The 17825-nt window shown below is 44.1% G+C and overlaps 1 protein-coding gene across 1 annotated transcript; it reads left to right on the top strand.

Annotated features, from left to right (window-relative positions):
• Positions 1 to 16344: 16344 nt before the first annotated feature.
• Positions 16345 to 17304, top strand: LOC101828298 (olfactory receptor 13C7). Its single transcript, XM_005078776.3, has one exon. The coding sequence runs from the start codon at positions 16345 to 16347 to the stop codon at positions 17302 to 17304; it is 960 nt and encodes a 319-aa protein (XP_005078833.2).
• The last annotated feature ends 521 nt before the right edge of the window (positions 17305 to 17825 follow it).

The following is a 17825-nucleotide window of genomic DNA, read 5'->3' as shown; positions in this document are numbered from 1 at the left end:
CCACATCCTCCCCACAGGCCCAGGAGCCAAATAACCATGGGCTGAAACCTGTGAGCTTTTTGGTGGGTAAGGGACATAGGTAGAGTGGCTAACATTTGGGACCCCCTGGTTTCTTTCTCCAGGGTCACCTAAACGGGTGTGGTGGCTCGTGTCTGTAGTCTCAGCACTCAGAAGGTAGAGGCAGGGGGATCAGAAGTTCAAAGTCATACTTGGTCACATAGCAAGTTCAAGATCAGAAATGGCTACATGAGACCCTGTCTCTAAACAGTTTTCCCTTTATAAGTTAATCTTCTCAGGCATATTGTTCAATTAATAACAGCTGATGAGCAATGTACAGGAAGGCCTCTTTCTCTTCTTCCTGTTGGGGCACATGTCTATGGTCCCCGAACTCAAGAGGATGAGGCAGGAGGATCACATGGTCTAGCATGGTCTACATTACAAGACATTGTCTCAGAAAAAATAAGAAAGACAGGGGCGGAGACCAAAAAGATGACTCTCCTATATGGTAGGAGAGGGCCTACTTCAACAAGTTGTCCTCTTATCTTTCTGTGAGCCCTGTTCTCGTGCACACACACACAAATAAATGAATAAATAAACTTAATAAGAATGCTTTTAAAGCCATAGAGATGTAGAAGGAGATTTTTCTCCATCTATCTTGGTCCCACTAGACCAGTGTTCTCTCCATCCACCTGGTCCTGCAGTCACTAATGAAATGACCACTCTGAGACTTAATATCAGCTACAATTGTTTAGTCAATGGCTTAGGCTCCTTACTGGCTAACTCTCTCTTAATTATTAACCCATTTCTGTTAATCTATGTTTCTCCTTGTGGCCTTGGCTTACTGGTGACACCCGCGTCTCTTGACTCCTCGGCTGCTACATGGTGTCTGTTCTTTGTCTTTCTTTCCCTAGCTCTTTGTTTGGAATTCCTGCCTAACTAAATTCTGCCTATCCATTGGCCAAAACAGCTTTAATTATCAACCAATAAGAGAAACATATATTCACAACATACGAAAGGACATCCCGCATCATAGCAGTGTGTTATGGTTTCTATTGCTTTGGTGAAACACCATGACCAAAAAGCAAGCTGGAGAGGAAAGGGTTTATTTGGTTTATGCTTCCATATCATTGTTCATCATCAAAGGAAGTCAGGAAAGGAGCTCAAACAGGGCAGGACCCTAGAGGCAGCAGCTGATGCAGGGGCCATGGGTTGGGGGGTACTGCCTCCTGACTTGCTTCCCCTGACTTGCTCTGCCTGCTTTCTTGTAGAACCCAGGACCACCAGTCCAGAGATGGACACACCCAGAATGGGCTGGGCAAAGGCAGGCAGATCTCCGTGAGTTTGAGGCCAGCCTGGTCTACAGAGTGTTGTTCCAGGACAGCTAGGATAGCCACAGAGGAACCCTGGCTTGAAAAATAAACAAACAACAATAAAAATGTTAGAAGGGCTATCCAGGTGAGTTGTTCAGTGGTTAAGAACACATGATGCCATTCCAGAGGACCCAAGGTCAGTTCCCAGCATCTATATTAGAGGGTTCAGAGCTGCCTCTCACTCCAGCTCCAGGGGATTGGAACCCTTTTCTGGCCTCTGAGGGTGCCTACACTCACATGATGAGCACACACAGACACATATTTAAAATTTTTTTAAAAAATGGTTTAAAACTGTAATGAGCATTCTTCCCGCCAGCCCAGAGCTGTGTCAACCCCAAATAACACACAGAGACTCTATTAGTTACAATGATGTTGACCAATATCCAGGGCTTCTCCTTGCCTACTTCTGTCTTAAGTATTTACCCATAACACTAGTATATATATTTCTATAAGGTCTTATCTTACCAAGGACGCCAGTCTCATGCGTCCTCTCTTCCCAGGATCATATGGCAACTCTCCACTCTTTACTACATTTCCCAAAATCCTCCTTGACTCCTAGTTCTAACTATCTTGCTTCCCTATTAGCTAACAGTGCTTTTTTATCAACCAATAAAACAAACATATACACAGAAGGAAATGCCCCATCATAAAACCTATTTATTTAATGGGTGTGGGTGTTTTTCCTGCATGTATATCTGTACCACATGCAAGCCTGGTACCCATGGAGCCCAGACGAGGGTTCCAGGGCTTTTAAAACACTGAACCATTTCTCCAACCCATAAAGGCTTTTTTAAAAGCTTGTGTGTCGTGAACAGTTGAATAAATTAGAGTGCTTTTCCTTCATCAATCTGTCTTAGGCTGTAATAGCTCTAGCCAATAAATAGAAGAGTCGGTTTTCTGTCTCCACAAACCAGACCCAGAGTCTTAAAAGCCAGCCTCAGGGCAGGTGAGGAGGAGTGCCTGTCTGGACTGGCAGAGGTGTGGCAGTTACAGAGTTGATTCTGACTCTGCAGTATATAATTTCTGCACTTCTCTTGTACCCAGCTGCATTGGTATCTACGAATAAATGAATAACCAACAAATATTTCTGTGTTTGGGGCATTTACAGTGCACTGGATTTGTTATGCTTGTGATATCAGTGAAGCATTGGTGTCAGTGAGATGTACCATTATAATGGTTTTCCAAATCTTGTGCTATCTGATGTTCCCAACAAGCCTATGAAGAGGGCATTGGAGTTATGGTAACGTGGTGAGCACAAAGAATTAAATATATAAATAAGTGATATTTAAACTAGTAAATGAAAACATTCATCGAGTTTCATGAACCACTCTCATACACTACTGAGCCCAAGATGGGGGCTGTGGGAACCTTTACAGCTGGCTGATAAAAGCATGGGGGATCAAACTTCTTTAAATTGACAAGCTTGCTTCACATGTCAATCTCAGCTCCCTCTCCATCCTCTCCTCTCCCGCCCCCCCTTCAGACCCCCAAGCCCCCAATCTCCACTCCACTCTCCAGGGAGGGTGAGGCCCTTCATGGAGGATCTCCAAAGTCTGTCATATCACCCAGGGCAGGCTGGGTGCCCTGGCTGAGACAGCATCCCTCCATATGGAATGGGCTCCCAAAGTCCATCTGGATGCCAGGGATAAATACTGACCTATTGCTCGAGGCCCCAAAGGTTGCTGAGGCCTCCTCACTGACACCCACATTCAGGGGGTCTGGATCAGTCCCATGCTGGCCTCTCAGTCATCAGTCTGGGGTCCATGAGCTCCTCCTTGTTCAGGTCAGTGACTTCTGTGGGTTTCACCTGTCTTGCTTTAACCCCTTTGCTCATCACTCCCCCTTCTCTACAACTGGGTTCCAGGAGTTCAGTTCAGTGTTTAGCTGTGGGTGTCTGCCTCTGCTTCCTTCAGTCACTGGATGAAGGCTCTAGGATGGCACACAAGGAAGTTGCCAATCACATTATCGGGGCAGGGCATTTAAGGTAGCCTCTCCACTATTGGTTAGATTGCCCGTAGGTCTCTAGACATCTCACTAGTGCCAGATCTCTCCTCAAACCTATAATGACTCCTTCTATTATGGTATCTCTCATCCTTCTCTCCTCTATTCTTTCCCCTACTCAACCATCCTGCTCCTCCATGTCTTCCCCTCCCCTCCTCTTCACCCCCTCTCTTTCTCCCAGCTTCCTCCTCCCACCTGTGCTCCCAATTCCCTCAGAAGATTCTGTCCTGTTCCCCTTCTCCATGCGTATCTCTCTTAGGGTCCTTGTTTTCCAGACTCTCTGGCTGTGGGATTGTAGGCTGACACTCCCATGTTTCATGCCTAAAATTAATATATAAGTGAGTACATACCATGTTTCTCTTTTCGTGACTGGGTTACCTCACTCAGGATGGTTTCTTCTAGTGCCATCCATTTGCTGGCAAATCTCAAGATTCCATTGTTTTCTTTCTGCTGAGTAGTACTCCATTGTGTAAATGTACCACATTTTATCTAGCCACTCTTCAGCTGAGGGGCATCTAGGTTGCTTCCAGGTTCTGGCTATTACAAATAATGCTGCTGTGAACATACTGGAACAGATGTCCTTGTTGTATAAATGTACATGTTTTGGGTATATGTCTAATAGTGGAATTGCTGGTTCTTGTGGTAGACTGATTCCCATTTTCCTGAGGAATCTCCATACTGATTTCCAAAGTGGCTGTATGAGTTAGCACACCCACCAGCAGTAGAAGAGTGTTCCCCTCTCTCCACATCCTCTCCAGCAAAAATTGTCATCGGTGTTTTTGATTTTAGCCATTCTGACAGAAGTGAGATGATATCTCAGAGTTGTTTTGATTTGCATTTCCCTGATGGCTAAGGATGTAGAGCACTTTCTCAAGTGTCTCTCAGTCATTTTAGACTCATCTATTGAGAATTCTCTATTTAGTCCTGTAACCCATTTTAAATTGGATCCTTTGGTGTTTTGGAGACTTGCTTCTTGAGTTCTTTGTAAATTTTGAAGATAAGCCATCTGTGGGGTTAGTGAATATCTTTTCCCATTCTGTGAGCTGCCTTTTTGTCTTGCTGACTGTGTCCTTTGCCTTACAGAAGCTTCTCAGTTTGTTAATTGTCGATCTCAGTGTCTGTGCTACTGGTGTTATGTTCAGGAAGTGGTCTCCTGTACCAATTCGTTCAAGAGTACCTCCCACTTTCTCTTCTAAGAGGTTCAGTATGGCTGGATTTATGTTGAGGTCTTTGATCCATTTGGATTTAAGTTTTGTGCATGGCAATAGACATGGAACTATCTGCAGTCTTCTACATGTCAATATCTAGTTATGCCACCACCGTTGGTTGAAGATGCTTTCTTTTTCTATTGTATAATTTTAGCTCCTTTGTCAAAAATCAAGTGATCATAGGTGTGTGGGTTAATATCAGGGTTTTCAATTTGGTATACCTGTCTATTTTTGTACCAATACCAAGCTGTTTTCATTTACTATGGGTCTATAGTAGAGCTTGAAGTCAGGTATGGTAATGCCTTTGCAAGTTCCTTTATTGTACAGGGTTGTTTTGGCTATCCTGGGTCCTGGGTCTTTTATTTTTCCTTATAAAGTTGATTATTGTTCTTTCAAAGTCTGTGAAGAATTGTGCTAGTATTTTGACAGGGATTGCGTTGACTCTGTAAAATGCTTTTTGCAAGACTGCCATTTTTACTTTGTTGATCCTACCAATTCAAGAGCATGGGAGATCTTTCCATTTTCTGATATCTTCTTTAATTTCTTTCCTTAAAGACTCAAAGTTCTTGCTATACAGGTCTTTCACTTGTTTGGTTGGCACTATCCCCAGATATTCTATGTTGTTTGTAGCTATTGTAAAGGGTGATGTTTCTCTGATTTCTTTCTCAACCCATTTATCATCTGTATATAATAGGGCCACTGATTTTTTTAAGTTAATCTTGTATCCTGCCACTTTGCTGAGGGTGTTTATCAGCTGTAGGAGTTCCCTGTAGAGTTTTTGGGTCACTTATATAAACTATCATATCATCTGCAAATGGTGAAAGTTTGACTTCTTCCTTTCCATTTTGTATCCCCTTGATCTCCTTTTCTTATCTTATTGCTCTAGCAAGAACTTCAAGTACAATATTGAAGAAATATGGAGAGTATGCATAGGCTTGTCTTGTTCCTGGTTTTAGAGGAATTGTGTTGAATTTCTCTCCATTTTGTTTGATGTTGGCTATTGGTTTACTGTATATTGCTTTTATTATGTTCACGTATGTTCCTGTTATCTCTGATCTCTCCAGAACCTTTATCATGGGTGTTGGATTTTTGTCAAAGGCTTTTTCAGCATCTATTGAGATGATCATGTGGTTTTTCTTTTGCAGTTTGTTTACATGGTGAATTACATTGATAGATTTTCATATGGTGAACCATCCCTGCATCCCTGGGATGAAGCTTACTTGATCATGGTGGATGATTTTTCTAATGTGTTCTTGGATTCGATTTGCTATTATTTTATTGAGTATTTTTGCATCAATATTCATGAAGGAGATTGGTCCATAGTCCTATTTCTTAGTTGTGTCTTTGTGTGGCTTGAGTACCAAGGTAATTGTAGCCTTGCAAAAAGAGTTTGGCAATGAACCTCCTGCCTCTATTGTGTGGAACACTTCTAGGAGTATTGGAATTAGCTGTTCTTTACATTTCTGGTAGAATTATGCACTGAGGCCACCTGGGCCTGAGCTTTTTTTTTTGGTTGGGAGACTTTTGATGACTGCTTCTATTTCAGTAGGGGTTATAGGTCTGTTTAGATTGCTTATCTGCTCTTGATTTAATTTTGGTAAGTGATATCTCTCCAGAAAATTGTCCATTTCCTTTAAATTTTCTAATTTTGTGGAGTACAGGTTTTCAAAGTATGACCTGAAGATTCTCTGGATTTCCTCAGTGTCTGTTGTTATGTCCCCCTTTTCATTCCTGATTTGTTAGTTTGCATGTTCTCTCTCTGCCTTTTGGTTAGTTTGGATAGAGGTTTGTCTATCTTGTTGATTTTCTCGAAGAACCAACTCTATGTTACTTTGATTCTTTGTATTGTTTTCTTTGTTTCTACTTCATTTATTTCAGCCCTCGATTTGATTACTTCCTGGAGTGTACTCCTCCTGGATGAGTGTGATTCCTTTTCTTCTAGAGCTTTCAGTTGTGCTGTTAATTCTCTAGTGTGACTATTCTCCAGTCTCTTTATATGAGTACTTAGAGCTATGAATTTTCTTCTTAGTACTGCTCTCAAAGTGTCCCATAAGTTTGGATATGTTGTGTCTTCATTTTCATTGAATTTTAGGAAGTCTTTAATTTCTTTCTTTAGTTCTTCCTTGACCCAGGAATGGTGCGATTGCGCAGTGTTCAATTTCGATGAGATTGTAGGGTTTCTGCAATTTGTGTTGTTGTTGAACTCTAACTTTAAATCATGGTGGTCTGATAAGATACAGGAGGTTATTCCAATTTTTTTTTGCACCTGCTGAAGTTTGCTATGTTGGGAAGTATGTGGTTGATTTCAGAGAAGGTCCCATGTGGCACAGAGAAGAAGGTATATTCTTTTGTGTTTGGATGGAATGTTCTATAGAACAATTGGGTCATAACTTGTGTTAGTTCCTTTGTTAAGTTTCTCTCTGGTGGTCCTGTCTAGTGGTGAAAGTGGGGTGCTGAAGTCTCCCACTATAACTGTGTGAGGTCTTATGTGTGATTTGAGTTTTAGTAATGTTTATTTTACGAACGTGGGCGCCTTTGTATATGAGGCATAGATTTCAGAATTGAGACTTCATCCTGATGGATTTTTCCTATAATGAATATAAAATGACCTTCCTCATCTCTTTTGATTGATTTTAGTTTGAAGTCTGTAGGAGGAAGCCTGTATGCTACCATTAACCATGTGACTTACTAGAGACACATACAGATGAGGTAATAAAAGAGCGGTTTACCACACCCACTTTAGGCATGACTAAAGATGTATATGGACGGATGTAAAGACGTATACGTACGTAGGTGGTGAACTACGTCACTAGCCAGGCAAGTGGGCCTGGCTAGGGGGCATTATGGGGGATAGGCAAATTAAGACCATCAATACTGAGGAATATTAGGGACCACTGAGCATTAATTCTTGTTTGTTTTGGTTGTTGGTGGTGGATTTTCCTTGCTTTTTCTTTTGGCTTTTGGTAAAGTTGGATTATCTATTGCCTATGGTTTTGTGAGTGTATTTACCTTCCTTAGGTTGGAGTTTTCCTTCCAGTACTTTCTGTAGGGCTGGATTATTGGATATGTATTGTTTAAATCTGGTTTTGTTGTGGACTATCTTGTTTTCTCCATCTATAGTGATTGAAAGCTTTGCTAGGTAGAGTAACCTGGGCTGGCGTCCGTGGTCTCTTAGTGTTGGTAAAATATCTATCCAGGACCTTCTGGCTTTCAGAGTTTCCATGGAGAAGTCAAATGTGATTCTGATAGGTTTGCCTTTATATGTTACTTGGCCTTAATATTCTTTCTTTATTCTGTATGTTTGGGGTTTTATTATTATGTGGCGAGGGGACTCCCTTTTGTGGTCCACTCTATTTGGTGTTCTGTAGGCTTCTTGTACTTTCATTGGCATGTCTTTCTGTAGGTTAGGAAAGGTTTCTTCTATGATTTTGTTGGATATGTTTTCTGCATCTTTAAGCTGGGTTTCTTCATCTTCTTCTATCCCTATTATTCTTAGATTTGGCCTTTTCACGGTGTGCCATATTTCCTGGATATTTTGTGTTAGGGATTTGTTGGACTTAAGATTTTGTTTGGTCGATGAATCTATTTCTCCTAGTGAATCTTCAATGCCTGAGATTCTCTCTTCTAATTCCTGTATTCTGTTGGTTATGCTTGCATCTGTAGTTCCAGATCGTTTGCACACCTTTTCTAATTCCATCATTCCTTCAGACTGTGTTTTTTTTATTGTCTCTATTTCAGCTTTAAACCTTGCACTGTTTTAATTGTTTCTTGTAATTTTTGGTTTGTATTTTCTTCCATTTCTTTAAAGGATTTTCTCATGTCTTCTTTTAGGGTCTCTGTCATCTTCATGACGTTATCTTTAAGGTCATTCTCTTCTGCTTCATCTGTGTTGTGATGTTCAGATCTTGCTGGTATATAGTACCTAGACTCTGGTGGCATCATATTGGTTTTTCTGTTGTTGAATTTGTTCTTGTATTGTCGTCTTCCCATCCCTTATTTCAGTGGGTAAAGGTGGGTCTCTCCCTTTCCTGGTGGGTACAGGCCCAAGGTTCTCGTCTGGTGGGTGCAAGCAGGTTCAATACACTGACGAGTCTTAAGGTAGGTGCAGAGGGGTCTGAGGCACTCCCTCTCCCGGTGTGTCGGAGATCTGCCCTCTGCCCTGAGTGAGGGCAGGAGTAGCCTGGCTCTCTTGGTGGAACCTGTAGCAGTTACCAATTCAGGAGAACCCGGAGAGGGCAAGCAGAAGGAAGTTGGGACCAAGATGGGGGCCCCGGAGCTCACCTCTGTCCTCTGCCCTCTTCCCTCTGCTCTATGCCCTCTGCCCTATGCCCTATGCCCTCAGGATCAAACCTTTGACTAGCATCTGAAAGTGGGGAGACACAGCTAACTTAAATTGTACTATCTCCATTTCATGTTTGGAAGGTTAGAGAGTTACTGTTGAGGACAGAAGCAAGCAAGCAAGCGTGCGCGCGCGCGCACACACACACACACACACACACACACACACACTTGTCAGCAGTACTATGAGCAAACTAATACAAGCAGATGGGACTGTGAGCATGGAGTACCCTCCTGCATGCAGCATTTGTGATGTCTGGCATCTTTGTCCTCTGTCCTCTGGATGCCAGCAGCCCCCATTTCATCTCTCTTGCTTTCATGAAGGGTTAGGGAACCATTATGGGGTTCGTGGAAAAGTAAAAGTACAACCAGGTCTCACAGGTAGATTGCCGTGCTGGTGGGTCCCTGTGGCTTAAGTTCCTCCTGGCACAGAGCAAAATGAGTTGCTTCTCAGAAGCAGATGTGGAAGATCAAGTAAGCTAGGACGGACCTGCGCACCAGGCAAGGATGGTTTGACAGCCAAGCTTTCAGACATCCAGTCTCACCTGGATCCTTATTCCTATAAGTGCCTGCATACGAGGTCTGCCCCTCATCAGGAGGCGGAGCTGTGGCCCCGACCTCATCCTGAGACAGCCTTCCTCTTCTTGTTTCCCCCTCTCCAGAGTTCAAGTTCTCTGACCTCACCCACCGGACCTGCTTCTAGTCTTTGTTAGTTTCTTTCCTCCCCGAGAGGTGCTCTGCTTCTCATGGTTCCTGGCAGCATCTGTAAATCCTTTGCACGGCATTGAAACCTTTCCAGGAACCTTGGGAAGGTGTGTGACCTCCTAGCGAGTGTCGTGTCCACGTTTGTCCGCAGGAGACCACAACAAGTGCAACTATCAATCCTGGAAATGCTATGGCCCGGGGCTCTGACCCCTTATCTTTGGCAAATCACATCCACACACACAAGCCCACTGTGGAATAAGATGTCTGACACATAGCGCTTAGAGTTGACCAATCAAAGCCCAAGTGTATCCTTGCTGCAGGGCTTCTCTCCAGTAAGGGCTGGAGGTGGGAGATGCGGGTGTGCCCGATAGTGCAAGCTCCACACTCCCTGCCTCAGTGCTGCTTTTCTCATCTGGTAAATCAATCTTTCTTTCTTCCCTTTTCCCTTCTCTCCTCTTCTTTCTTCCATGCCTCCTTTCTCCTGCCCGTTTTCCAACACTGAGGACTGATTGATTCCAAACGAGATAATGGCCCTATCCCTGAGCCACCCTGTGTTCCTGTCCCCTTGCCACTAGAGGGCGCACTCTCAGAGGACCAAGCCCTGCCTCCCAGTACAGGTATCCATTTCATTGGAGTACAGGCTCCTAAATTGGTTGGGTATGGTGACTAAGGCAAAGAATTCCTCATGTGAGGTGGAGGCAGGAGGATCAGGAGTTTAAAGCCAGCCGGGAGTCTGAGCTACGTGATGGATAAAAAATAAAAAGCTTACAGAATAAAGGGATGAGCTGTAGGCAGAGTTTTACGTTGGGACTGCTGGCCAGTTCTGTATTTACCAGTGAGGATAATGTGTATTTATAGTATACAAAGATTGTCCCACAGCATTTCCTCCTTTTTTGTCTAATTAAAAAGGAAGGTTTCAACTTTAACATAGTAAATTTATATACTATCAAGTAAGAATTACAGGTACAATGTCCAATCCATTTGTATTATTGTATTAGGCAAAATTAGAGAAAATACTCTATTATTTCTTATGTTTGTGAGTTTAAAGTTTTATATCTAATTTGCCTTTTATCATAACTAAAGAAAACTTTAAATCTAATTCTTTAATCTTTAACTCCACCAAAGACACCATAAGGGTATAATATTATTTAACAACAAGGACATCTGGCTGCCTGGACAGTCAACCAAAGCTCTTCTGTAATGTTAGGCATCTGTCTTCAGCCTATAGGCCTAGTATAACTGACAGACATTTCTGAAAAGCAGGGAATTTTGAAGGACTGTTGTACCTTACCTCGGCAAAGTTTGGCAGTCACTTTCTTTTGCGTCCTGGTGGTCCAGTTTGGACAGTATAGTGTCAGCAATTGAGGCAAGGGCCGTTTCTTTGCCCAGCGGCTAGTTTTTAGCAAACCCCATATGGAGTTTCTTCCATGTCTACTATCTTGTCTGAAGTAAATTGGTGCTGCCAGGAGCATATGTGTCTCACTGTCAAGAAAAACCTTATGCCATTAAAACATTTTACATGCCATATTCTGCAGGCCTTTGAAGTATTTGAAGACAATCTATCTATCTAAATATATCTGTTTAACCTTGAAAACACACCTAATATCACAAGTTTGATTATTATAGATGACATTACATTATACATTATATTTTTAAATGAGCTGTATAAGCACAACACCCCAAACAAGAGTAGAAATATACATGTAGTATAGTAAAAATAACTTTAAATTTGCATTAATAAACCAAAATCCATACTGATGTAAATATTTTGAGGTTAATAGTTGTTTTGGATTAAAGTGGATTCAATAATCTACCTCTTTATCTCATCATTTATCATATCCCCCTTTATTCCTTTAGAAAGAGATCTTTGAACTTAACTCCTCTGTTTAGCTCTTTTCCTGGCTATGACCAATAACAACTTGTAACCAACCCCCTTTAAATGATGACAAGCATCCATAGCCAATCTTTTGGGAATGTGGGCATTGTTTTCTCTAGAGTGCTGTTATCTGGGTGCACTGGCATCCTTGGAGGACCCTAAGAAAATTTAGGATAATGGTTAAGCGTTGGCTAGAGTAGTTTGTGAGGCTGCACCACCTCAGCCAGCAGCCTTGAAGCTGTTCTGGATGCAGAGCTCTGAGGGAAATGTAGCAGATGCCGGATCACCTGAGTCATCTGTTTTTATTGGTGTCTGGTCCCCTTGCTCAGAAATACATAACCTTTTAAAGGTAACATATGTATCTGTAATAATACAAGTATAAGCTGTGTGTTGTACACAAGTTAGCCCAAGATGATATTTTGTTTTCTATTTCAGCAGGTAAAATATATGCTATATATTTTGTATTTTTTCTAGGTTTATTTCTTTATGTCTGCATCCAGGATTTTCAAGGGGTTTTCCCTAATCAAACCTGATCCATATCAACCCGGAATAAATCCATGGGCTCTCATTTCTTGTGAAAATAAAAATATAACCTCTTCCTCAAAGACTTCCATTTTGAAGTCAAGTTATTTTTAAAATGTATAGGTTGGTTTAATCCAGCAGCTTTCACAATCCAGCTTCTTTTAGTACCTATTGCTTGTTCATCAGCAGTCAAGAAATTCAATGACAATACAGTAATATACAGTATTCTGACTGCGTATTTCCATCTTTATGTGGCTTTTTATTTTACTTTATTCCTTTCTTAAGGACTTTATTTTATTAAACTATTTTTAATCTATGACTCTATCCATCCTTTCTCTTTCTCCTCCCAAGCCTGTGTATATTTTCAAACACCCTGTAACTCATTTAGAGGGTTTCTCTTCCATCTGTCTTTACTGAGCTTCGTATTGCTTGTCTGATCACATGAGATGAATATTAAACTTCTACATTAGTTCACAGCGTGGCTCAGCTTAGTGCAGGGTTCTAGAACATGGTGGTTGACGGCTGGCTCCATCCTGCAGGCAGTGGGCAGGAGACCCCTCTCTGTACCAAGGCCCACATGAGAGACTGCCAGAACCCACCACGTGGACTAGTTCATGACGTGATGGCGGGCTCACGCTCGTAGCTCAGTCCCACAGGCAGCGTCTGGAGCTGTAGTGACGTTGGCAGCAGACTAGGAAGCTGCGTTTGGCTGCATTTTTGTGTTTAGAATCTTTTTTAAAGCTTTTTTCAGGTTTTATGTGGAGTTAGGTGCCAGACCTCTGGATGTCATTTTTGGGCAGGGATTTTAGTTGGGCCAGCTGGCCAGCTCTTTATTAACAAATGACAGCAATACATATTTACAGTATACAAATTTTGTCCCACAGCCAGGAGCCCATTCTCTAGACCCTGTCCTGGGCCACACTCAGTCAGTGACTCCTATGAGGTCAAGGGATACAAGCCAAATGGACAATCATTTCATTGGATGCCCGGTGATGACTGAGGGAGATCATAGTTGTTTGCTTCACAGTGCTTAACTCGACAGGATAAACATGTAAAGAATTTAGGATTTTTACTCAGACATCTCCCCCAAACCACTGCACAAGTACATTAGCTAGGTAGAGCTAATAGGATGACCACAGCACTGAAGAAGACTAGCTAGAGAGAATCCCATAGTCACTAAACAGTTGATCCAATTGTGTTGTTCAGAGAGAGACAAGAGAGGAAAGGAAGGGACAAAAAGATGCAGCCAGCAAACTTCTAGTACCTTCCATATAATTGGATCTTAGGGATCTTATCCCAGAAGGATACAAAGTTTCCAAGCTGAGGACAACATACTTTGTGAGCTTTAAATGACTTTGGGGACTAAAATGGTCCCACAGAACTAACTGGAATTTAAATTAACGTCTAAGTTAATGTCCCAACCTTTGGAGGTTGTGCCCGAGCACAAGAGGTAGGGAGGGGAGAGGTCTAGCCTGACTCTCCAGGCACCACATGTTCTGAGCTCTCACCCTCGTTCTTTAGACCCACTGTCCCTGCTTCTGATGCAGACACTGCCCACTCATTGAGAAAGCAGCTCTTCTTGGTCAAATGCTCCCTAGAAAGGTAAGCTTCCATCAAAGCAATGCCAAGCTTCCACTCGCAGAGCAACAATTCCGATCACCCTGTCTGCAACAGAGGGGTCTGAGGTGGTGCTCTTCTTCCAGAGTCACAAAGACCCATGAAGCTGCGGGAGTCCCTAAGATCAGATGTGAGGGACCAGCCCCACCCTCCCTGCAAGCCAGCCTCTCTCACTCACCTAAAGTCATTGGACATTTTTTTTTATTTTGTAGAGCCCACAGTCTGATGGTACCAATGAGTGGATTTCTGGATTTGGTGCTGGTGACATTAAAGGACATGTCTCATTACAAAGCCTGGAGTCCTGGGGGAGACATGAGGGTTGTCCAGAGGAGAGTGGAAAACCCAGCTAGGTGCCGTCCTGCTCAATTCATATATTACACAGACAGGGTACTCCACCCCAGTCTTCAGGGTTAGAGACTACTCTCACTAACAACCTTGTAGTTGATATATTGCCTCTAAGAGATATTTTATATTTTTTAAAATCCTAGGAGAAAAAAATAGATTCTTTCTTATTTGGAGGGGTGATGTGTAGAAGAGGGATTAACTGTTGTCTTGGGGACGGGATTCCAGATGACAGAGCTAGACAGAGAAAACGAGAAGCACAATTGCGTTCACTATCACTCTGACAGTCAGGCCTGGACTCCAGGCTTATCAGGGATGTAGGAAGGAAAAACCACTGTTAACAGGGAACAGGTTGCTATGTATATCCAAGGCCTGTTGTGACCATTGGGGTGATTCTTATTTCATGTTGGTAACAATGAGACGGATGCCCATGTAATTATTTAATTTCACAACTGTTTCTCTACTAGAATCCTCCCTTTAGGGTTAAGGACTGTGCCTTTTTCATCACAATGTCTCTCACACCCAGAAGTATGTCTAACCCGGAGGGGAGGCCCGGTAAGTTTCTGTTAACCCAGACTGAGTTACTGTGGCCCTAAGGTGGTGACAGTCTAAGTACAAACAGAACAGTGTCGCAGCTTCACAGTAAGCACCGAGGAAGAGACTGAGTCACTCTCCGCCCCTGGAGGGATGACTACCTGGGAAGCTCATGACCATTTTTAGAGATAATGGTCATGAGACCAGGAGCCCAAAGTCGCAAACAAGTTTTTTAGTATTGTTTTGAGGGTGTTTTTGGCTTGGTTCTGTTTTCTCTGCAGGCCCAGAACAAATGCCAGTGTCCAGAGGAATTCAAAATACTGAGAAGCTCATCAAGCGTCTCTAGAACAACCAGGGCAGGCCAGGGCTCAGCGGATTGTCAGGAGTGAAGCAGAGGCCCTGGTGAGGGCAAGAGGAGAGAAAATTTGGTCAGAGCTCTTGGGCCAAGGGCTGCCCTCACAGCCTCACAAAGGCTACTAAGCCTTGGCACTGTGTATCATTGTGGTCAGGGCTGACTCTCCAAGCAGTGTCAATGCCATTCGGCTGTCATCTTGGCTGTCACTGTCCCCAGGAAAGCGCCGCTGTGTTTCCTGGATGGGTTTCTGCTGGCTTTCACTTGTGTTGTCTCCTTATGGGCTTCTCTCTGTCTGTCTGTCTGTCTGTCTGTCTGTCTGTCTCTCTCTCTCTCTCTCTCTCTCTCATGTGTTATGGATGTGTGTTCACGTTTGCGTGGGTGCACATGTGTATGTCTCTCTTTTGTGTGGAATGTGTTATGCATTGTGTGGGTACACGTGTGTGCGTGCACATGTATACATGGGTGTGTGTAGGCCAGAGGTTTACATCAGATGTCTTCCTCACTCAGAACCTACTGAGGCAGGATCTCCCAATGAACTTGTGACTTTCCGATTTGGCTAGCCTGTCTAGTTAGTTTGCCACAAGGATCCCTGGCCTCTGCCTCCTGAGCACTAGGATGCCATGTGGGCCATTACGGTGATCTGTTTTACTGTTAAGGTTCTGGGTATCTGAACCTTATGGTTGCTCAGCTAGAACCAAATCCACTGGACCATCCCCCACCCCCACAACTTCACTCTTTTAACAGAGTGGCAGCATTGCATCTGAAAAGCTATTCGCAAGAATGATTTCAGACGAGAGTGATGCTGTCTTCCTTCAGAGAGGTCTGGGTCTGCTTCTGTTGTGAATTTGAGAGCAGTAAGAGCCTGGAACCTCCTCAATCCTAAGTCCTAGTCCTAAGACTTAGAGGATCTTCAGGTGAAAACAGCACTCGCAAATGCCTGCATCCTCTGGCTTTGCCTAGTCCCGCCGCGCTGCCTGGGAACCATTGCAAAGGGGAGGAGACTTGCTTTGGGTGGGTCCTGCACACTGGCCCTTGTGCTTCGCAGCTCGCTCTGTCTCTCCACGAGGTGGCCTCTTGGTGACCTCCAAAGGCTGCAAAAGCTTTAAGAGCTGGGTTAACTCCTTTGGACCCTCACTTTCCCCAGAATCATACCCGTACAACTTCTCTTATTTTCTCTCCAGTGCTTCACAGAGATCTTTTACACATTTTGCCGTTTTCTGAATTGTCCTCTGCAGAAAGCATAGTCCAACTTAACTTGTGACTAAGTTAGGAAGTTAAATATCTACCCCCACTTTATTTCCTAGAAGTGAACGACTCCATGCAGATGACAGGACAGGCAGGATGTCAACTCCATGGGGATGAGGTCTCCAGCCGCTTGGCAGAACGAGCCTTTTGCTCAGCTGCCCCAGAGATTTTGGAGTAAGAGAATGTCGATGCCAATTTCTGAGTTCGCACAGGTTTCAGAACAGATGTACCATGGACAGACCCAATGAGACCTCCACTGTGAGCGGCTTCATTCTCCTGGGCCTCTCTGCTCACCCCAAGCTGGAGAAAACCTTCTTCGTGCTCATCCTCTCAATGTACTTGGTGATCCTGCTGGGCAACGGGGTCCTCATCCTGGTCACCATCCTCGACACCCACCTGCACACGCCCATGTACTTCTTCCTGGGGAACCTCTCCTTCCTGGACATCTGCTACACCACATCCTCCGTCCCCCTCATTCTCGACAGCTTCCTGACTCCCAGGAAGACCATCTCCTTCTCAAGCTGTGCGGTGCAGATGTTTCTCTCCTTTGCCATGGGGGCCACAGAGTGTGTGCTCCTGAGTATGATGGCGTTTGATCGTTATGTGGCCATCTGCAACCCCCTCAGGTACCCAGTGATCATGAGCAAGCCTGCCTATGTGCCCATGGCCATCAGCTCCTGGGCAGGTGGTGTCACCAACTCTATAGTGCAGACATCTTTGGCAATGAGGCTGCCCTTCTGTGGGGACAATGTCATCAATCATTTCACTTGTGAGATCCTGGCTGTCCTGAAACTGGCCTGTGCTGACATCTCCATCAATGTCATCAGCATGGTTGTGGCCAACATGATCTTCTTGGCAATCCCAGTCCTCTTCATCTTTGTCTCCTATGTCTTCATCCTTGTGACCATCCTGAGGATCCCCTCTGCTGAGGGGAGGAAGAAGGCCTTCTCCACCTGCTCTGCCCACCTCACTGTGGTGATCGTCTTCTATGGGACCATCCTCTTCATGTACGGGAAGCCCAAGTCCAAGGACCCACTGGGGGCAGACAAGCAGGACCTTGCAGACAAGCTCATCTCCCTCTTCTATGGGGTGGTGACCCCCATGCTGAACCCCATCATCTACAGCCTGAGGAACAAGGATGTGAGGGCCGCTGTGAGGAACCTGGTGGGTCGGAAATGTGTAACTGAGTGACTGTCACTGAATCCAGGCTGCCATAGTACAGGACCTCTAAAGTCCTCACTGTTTATGGAAAGAGCGATACAGCGAAGAGTGTGGTTTCTCCAGGGTCTAGTGATGACCTCATGACGGACACTAAAAATGAGTCTACTTTTATGTCCATGTCCCATAAGCAACGGAAGCTCCTCTCTAACGGGCTGAAAGGAAAAGCCTTCACGTCTCCAGAGATGCTGGCTGGCTGGCTGGCTGGCAGCTTTGTGCTCAACCTCAGTGTCGTCATAGCGCAGTTCTTTTGAGATCAGAAGCTGCTGCACATCTCTGTAAAGGCATCAGCATGCACAATCGGGAGACAGGTGCAGAGCCTGGCTCTTTGCTGTCCACCGTCTGCCCTGTTGACTGGTGTGTGCCTTGGTATTACCCGGGTGCTTCTGTTTTATTCAGTGCTTATGTTTGACATGAAGAGTCAGTGAGATATATCAGTGGGTAGAGACGCTTGCGTGCAAGCCTGACTACCTGCACTTTGGCCCTGAACCCCA

The sequence above is a fragment of the Mesocricetus auratus genome, unplaced genomic scaffold (assembly GCF_017639785.1).
Source record: "Mesocricetus auratus isolate SY011 unplaced genomic scaffold, BCM_Maur_2.0 Super-Scaffold_6730, whole genome shotgun sequence".
NCBI classification, from domain to species: domain Eukaryota; kingdom Metazoa; phylum Chordata; class Mammalia; order Rodentia; family Cricetidae; genus Mesocricetus; species Mesocricetus auratus.
This window is presented reverse-complemented; position numbering and strand designations above follow the sequence as displayed.

Coding starts and splice junctions, on each gene's coding strand:
- LOC101828298 (XM_005078776.3), top strand. CDS start 16,345: ATGGACAGACCCAATGAGACCTCCACTGTGAGCGGCTTCATTCTCCTG.